This window comes from Buteo buteo, chromosome 18 (genome assembly GCF_964188355.1).
Source record: "Buteo buteo chromosome 18, bButBut1.hap1.1, whole genome shotgun sequence".
Taxonomy (NCBI): Eukaryota; Metazoa; Chordata; class Aves; order Accipitriformes; family Accipitridae; genus Buteo; species Buteo buteo.
The window spans coordinates 29682611-29688856 of NC_134188.1; the positions used below are offsets into that span (position 1 = coordinate 29682611).

General features: G+C 50.9%; 1 protein-coding gene and 2 non-coding genes across 3 annotated transcripts; all 3 read left to right on the plus strand.

Moving 5' to 3' along the window:
- The first annotated feature begins 2764 nt into the window (after window positions 1-2764).
- RPS11 (ribosomal protein S11) lies at window positions 2765-5523 on the plus strand. The gene is made up of 5 exons (XM_075050375.1): window positions 2765-2878; window positions 3210-3341; window positions 3558-3633; window positions 4341-4470; window positions 5349-5523. Exons 1-5 carry the CDS (start codon window positions 2864-2866, stop codon window positions 5470-5472), a joined length of 477 nt encoding a protein of 158 aa, XP_074906476.1. The 5' UTR covers window positions 2765-2863; the 3' UTR covers window positions 5473-5523.
- On the plus strand, window positions 3772-3864 carry LOC142041686 (small nucleolar RNA SNORD35). Its single transcript, XR_012653519.1, has one exon. It is a non-coding gene; the product is annotated as a small nucleolar RNA SNORD35 (small nucleolar RNA).
- Window positions 4681-4773, plus strand: LOC142041701 (small nucleolar RNA SNORD35). The gene has a single exon (XR_012653533.1). It is a non-coding gene; the product is annotated as a small nucleolar RNA SNORD35 (small nucleolar RNA).
- Window positions 5524-6246: the final 723 nt, after the last annotated feature.

Here is a 6246-nt window from a genome sequence, read left to right on the forward strand (position 1 = left end):
GAACCCAAAGATGAGACTCTTCACTGGCAGCAGGTTGATCTGAGCAGCTGCAAAACACCCACAGTATTTGCCCACCTAAAAGAGAAAAAAGATTGCTATCATTTTTTTTTATTCCCCTACTCTTCACAGTTCCTTAGGAGTTAAAGGCAGTAGATGACTCAGTTTCATTCTCAGTGTCAAACAGATGAGTAAAGAAATGCTATTTTATTTATTCATCAGCTTATGGATAATTTGTGGATAAAAATGGCAATTTTCAAAAGAATTTAGTTAGGTATCTCCATTTCATGCTGCTTTTCCCCTGAGAGTTTGAAACGACTTTGAAGACAGTAAATATAAAAATCCTCGAGGTCTTCCTACCATCTATTCAAGACAACGACATTGCAGTGACCAGTGCAAGAGCCTGTCTAGGCACTGACTTAGACACAAAAAGATCAACATCGCAGTGACCAAAATTTAAAAAAACTCCTGTCCCACTTCAGCCCACTGAACAGGAGCCTCCCAAATCCCCACCTGGGTTGCAGAGCCAAAGCCCTTTCTGAGCCGAGGTCTGCTTTGCCTCATCCACATCCTAGTGCCAAGTACTTTCAGCCGAGGACACTTCCCGAGCTGCCCATTTTTCACATGTATTCAGCAAACACGAATGGATTTTTCCTCCATGAACTCATGCAGTCCCTCCATGAGCTCCTGTAAACTTTCAACATCCCCAGTCCCCCAACAAGGACTTTCACCACAGTTTACTCCTGCAGGAAGAACGAGCTGCTTTTTGTTTTGAGCCTGTTCCTTGTCAGTCCTCACTTCTCCTGCTGCAAAAGTCCATCGCCATCCACACAAGTTAACTCTTCATGGCTAGAAATTACTTTGTTTTCAGCCACAAGTTCCCCCTGCACTCAGCCTCTAATGAGGCAGATGACAACTAACAGAGAACAAAATGCCTTTTAGCATAGGGACTCTAAAAAGCCCTTATTCTCCCTTTAATCTTCAAATAATTGATTAATAATGTGACATGCAGTAAACAGAGTACCATATGCTGTTGGTTTAATATAACCTTATTTGCATCACAATAACATTAAATTATACTGCTGCCTTTATGTAAAACTAAGTAAAGATAGATTTACTGCCTTTTCTGAGGTACCCTGCTGCGCGTAATATATCAGAGGCCACAATCGCTGAAAATTCACATAATTTAGGTCCAATTCCAACAATACTGCTAACAGGTTCTGAAAAAGACCTTGAAGAAACACAAACACGTGTCCAGACACAGAGGCATGCACCCAGAAAGTCCCCCATTTCTGGAAATCAAGCAGCACGGGTAGATCTACAGATCCCTGGTCTGTGTGTGCCCTCACAGCTGGTTATTTTTGTCCCTCAGCCTGAGACTGGGAAGAAAATCCCACCCAAGCCCTTCTGTATTTAAATCTTCCTCCACCCAAAGGAACCGACTGTGGCAGGTACGCTACAAACCCAAGGTCTTTGTATCAATAAATAATGTACATCCCCTGAGAATTCCTCTCTCTGATGTCCAGATAACAAACCAACACAGAGAAGGTCTTGCCCCAATTCATGTGCAGGCTGTGCAGAGCTCAGCACCTCCTGAGTTGCAGCTCAAGATGCTGGCCAACGAGGAGGCACGAGCAAAGCTGTTCCGTGGGGTGACTGAGCCGGTGACGTACAACTGAACCACGAAAGCGCTGGTGGTCAGCCTGGGCTGTGTTGTACTCTGTCTTACCCATCCAGGCTGCCCTGCATCTGCTATCAGAAAGGGCCCTCCCAATATCCTCTGCTTCCTACGTCACCTTGATCTACTTCTTTTAGCACCCGATTTGGCTGCCACCCTGCTCCCCAGGCAGGCATCCTCCCTCCAGGCTCTGCGTGGCTGTCCGTCCCCTGATCTAATCTAACGTGCCTGGGACAAGAATCCACAGGGCTGGCAATGTTTTCCTAAAAGCAGATTCGTTACCTGGTGTGCAACAGACTGATCTCACACACTCAAGAAAGAGATTGCTTTATTCTGTGCAGGGTGCTCAGTTTCTGCAAATCAAGCATGCCAGATTCATCAGGTGTGTCTCTTTTATACAGTAACGATTTTATCTGATTTATTAAAACTACTCCTACCTAACACATATTCAAACCATCTGATGCATATGCATAGGATCACATAACGACAACACATCAGATGCCTTCTCTGCATGCATGGGGGTCTCGCGTGGTCTTCGGTGGTCGTTTGAGGAGGTATCCCCTCCTCACTTTGACCGCTAAGTTGCTCTGTATCCAGTCAGTTGTTCATTTTCCTGCCAAGAGGGCTGCACCATCAGGAAGCACTGGTGCTCCAGGTGAGGCACCATTGAACAGGAGGAACACAAAAGCTCAGAACGATCTCGGCTAACTTAACTTCATTTAAAACAGGGCTTTCTAATCTACCACAGGATTTTCTGTATCTGACATCAGCGAGGAGGTTCCCAAAGCGCTGGACCTCCAGCCGGGCTCTGCCTTTCTCCCCAGCACCACGACAGCCGGCCTGCGCATACCAGCCGAGGCCTACACAGAAACCGGCGGAGAGCGGGGAGTGGGGGCGGCACACAGCGACCGGGCCCGGTCTCGGCGCCGCATCCCTGCAGGGAATGAGGCGGGGGTGAGCCAGGGGGGAAAGCACCGCGGGGCCCCATGCCCGCAGACCGGGCCGGGCCGGGCCGCCTGTGCGGGCCGCGGGTCCCCACTCCCCGGCCTGGCCTCCCCCCTCAGGGCAGTGGCGGAGGAAGTGACGTCACTCGGCCAGCCTCCCCGTGAACTCACTTCCGGCGCCCCGCCCCTGGGATAAGCGGCGCCGCGCGGCGCCTGAGGCCTCTTTTCCGCCGCGCGGCTCAAGATGGCGGACACGCAGGTGGGTGCTGCGCGGCGGTAGGCCGCGGCCGCCGGAACACCCCCCCCGGGCCGCCCCCCCCCGACTACCCCCTGTGGGCCGCCCCCTGCCCCGGGAGTGCTGGGGATGGCGGGGCTGCGGCCCCGGCCCGGCGGTGGCGTGCGGGAGTGAGTGGGTATGTGTGTGTGACGGACGTTCTCCGTGAGGTACCGTGCCCTGGGGTTGGGGAGCCGGGGCGGGGGGCTCTCGATGTCGGCGTGGTACCGTGCCGCGGGGTCTGCTTGCTCCCGGGGCTGGGGAGGTGCCGTGCCCTGGGGCTGCCGGTGATGCTCCCCTTTCTCGCCCCCCTCAGACCGAGCGTGCCTACCAGAAGCAGCCCACCATCTTCCAGAACAAGAAGCGGGTGCTTCTGGGCGAGGGTGGCAAGGAGAAGCTGCCCCGCTACTACAAAAACATCGGCCTCGGCTTCAAGACTCCCAAGGAGGTGAGGCACAGCGGGCTGCGGGAGCCAGGCGGGCAGGGCTGTCCCATTCCTGGCCGTGCTCCCGGGCCCCGAGTCTGCTCCCACGGCACCCCAAAGGCCGTGACGGACCTGCCGAGTGCGTCTGCTCGTAGGCCAGTGTAGGTGTGGCTCCTCTGAGCTTCAGCGCTGCCTGAGCTGTTTGTCCACCCAGATGCTGACAGTCGTTTCTTGTTGTAGGCAATTGAGGGCACCTACATCGACAAGAAGTGTCCTTTCACTGGTAATGTCTCTATCCGTGGCCGAATCCTGTCAGGTGAGTTGTGAAGGTTCCTTAGAGAGTAATGCTATAGACGTAATCCCCTGACTGCCCTGAAGTGGGTAAGCAGACAAAGCCCACGAGCTGGGAGTGTCAGTCTGGAGCTGCCTGCAAACTCTGCTGTGGTCCTTGAGCTGCACATGATGCCATTCTCTCACGATGGTCTTCCAAGTCTCACGGTGAAGGGGCTTTGACGACAATGCCACACGGCTTTGCTGATGCCTAGTGAAAGGACCAGCTGCTGGCAGTTATTCTTCCAGATGTGCTGTTCTGTGGTGCAGATGTTGATGTAATACAGTAGCAGATAATGCAGGGAGGATTGGTTTCAGGAAGCATGTCACAGCATGCTTAGAAGGTCTTAAAAAAGACAAGAGAAATAGTTTGGTTTATAATACAAATCTGAAGGTTGTAGCCTGGCAGTAAGGTGGAAAGAAAGCCCTTTCAGCCTGGTAGAACACCAGAGCATCCCCCCAAAAGGTGCGTTACCATTTATTACTAAGGTAAATAAGGAGAAATTAACTGGAATTGACCAGTACTGCCTTCAGGTGTCAAATGTCACTCATCCCTGCTGATCCTCTTGGATAGCTTCTAAAAATCTGTTCTCTGTCAGTTATAACCCAGATCTCCAGCCCAGTTTGCCAGTGGTCGGTGCGTGCTAGCTTATGCTCATTGTTGTCGCGTTCCCCCCAACTTCTGTCACCCAGGTGTGGTTACCAAGATGAAGATGCAGCGCACCATTGTCATCCGTCGGGACTACCTGCATTACATCCGCAAGTACAACCGCTTCGAGAAGCGCCACAAGAACATGTCTGTGCATCTCTCCCCCTGCTTCAGGTGCGTGCAGGTCCCCACAGTGACAGGGGGAGCGTTACCCTGTGGAGAGGAGGTGTATGGGAGTGCCAGACATGCTCCAAATGTCTCCTACGTGCGTTTATATATTGTTTATAATGCTGAACTCAGCTTTTGTGTAGAAACTGCAGCGAGCGTGCACATCGGTGTGACACGTGCGCTTTTGTTGGCGCTTCTGACTTGGAACCTGCTTACTGGTGGTGATGTCTAAACTCACGATGGTCTTCAGAGTCCCTGTTGGTGAGGGGGGCTGCTGACAATGCCAGTGGCAATTGCTGAACCATAAGACAGGTTCTGGTCAGTCTGCCTGTTCTGAAACCATACACTGTTACAGTTCTTGAGAAAGGGTAACTGAAGTAAATGCTGAGGCCAGAGGCGACAGGTTCAGGGGCTGGCTTTTTTTTTGTCTGCTGCGGATTTCCTAAACCTGTTGTTGGAGCGCAGGGCTTCCAGGAAAACCTGGACTAGCACTGCAGTCCAGCTAATTTGGCTTGAGTAGTGCTTTGAGCCTGTATGTGAATGGGAGGGAAACTCCCCATCTGAAGGGTTTCCCTTCAATGCTCAGCACTCATCCCACTCTTGCAGAAAGCTTGTGTTCGTCTCGAGTTTGAGCTTAGTGTGGAGTGACGGACTCCAAGACCTTGTGGCAGTTGTGGGGGGGCTGCTGCTGCTTTTTAGGCACACTCATCTTTGCAGCACTTAAAATAAGACCTTGCTTTGCTTTACAATTTTAGATATCCAAGGTCACTTTCAGTGCTGTGTTGCTTGGTAGCATCACGCAAGGCAAATGTCTGCTACAGAGCAAACTGACTGCAAATGCACGAAACTCAAGAACTGCTGAAATAGCAGCAATGTCTTTGCAGGGATGTCCAGATTGGCGATATTGTCACCGTGGGAGAATGTCGTCCCCTCAGCAAGACTGTCCGGTTCAATGTCCTTAAAGTCACAAAAGCTGCTGGTACCAAGAAGCAATTCCAGAAATTTTAAAAACAGCATATGGAAGATATGCAGGACAAATAAAACTTTTGTAAAAACATACCCTGTGTGTGTGTAATCTGGAATCAATAGCACGGGGATGCAACGGCACGTGCAAAGTCAGCAGGCTATGGAAATGGGTGAGGTGAGTGCAGCTCTTGAGGAAAATGTGAGAGTATTATGCAGGTGCAAGTTCTGATAGTCCGAGTTTTCTGTTCAGAAATGCCGAGAGTTTGGGTGAGGGACAAGGAGGGAGCGTTGTGCCTTTGTTGATAAACCAAGACCCTGGTATTCTTCTCTGGAGCTGACAGACAATCTGACCGGTATGGTGAGCGAGCGTTCCTCAGTCTGAGGTGCAGCATGGTCTGTCCAAAGGAGAGCTGCCTTTGCATCTCTGTATTCTGGGACAGGCTGACCAAGGCTTAGGTTCTTAATGTGTGGGAAAACAGGGCACAGTAAAAAAGCAGAAGGGGACATGCTCTGACTGCTTTTTGTTACTTTCTGGAGAGTTCTTGTGGCTTTGCAGTTCAATACTGATTTCTGGTGTGCCATTTCACCCCTCCCCAGCATAGCTGCAGATGGTAACAGATGGAAGATTACGTAATAATTTGGTTTAGAATGTAAAGCCTCTGAGTGATAACAAAGGCAGTTGTGACTTTAAAGATCATTTCTCAGAAAGCTTAAATATGTATTTAAAGAGAAAGATGCCATGTGGTGTTTTCACACACAAAGGCGTCCAAGCACATTTTTACGAGGCTGTGATGCGTCAGCAGCTGAAGGGAATGG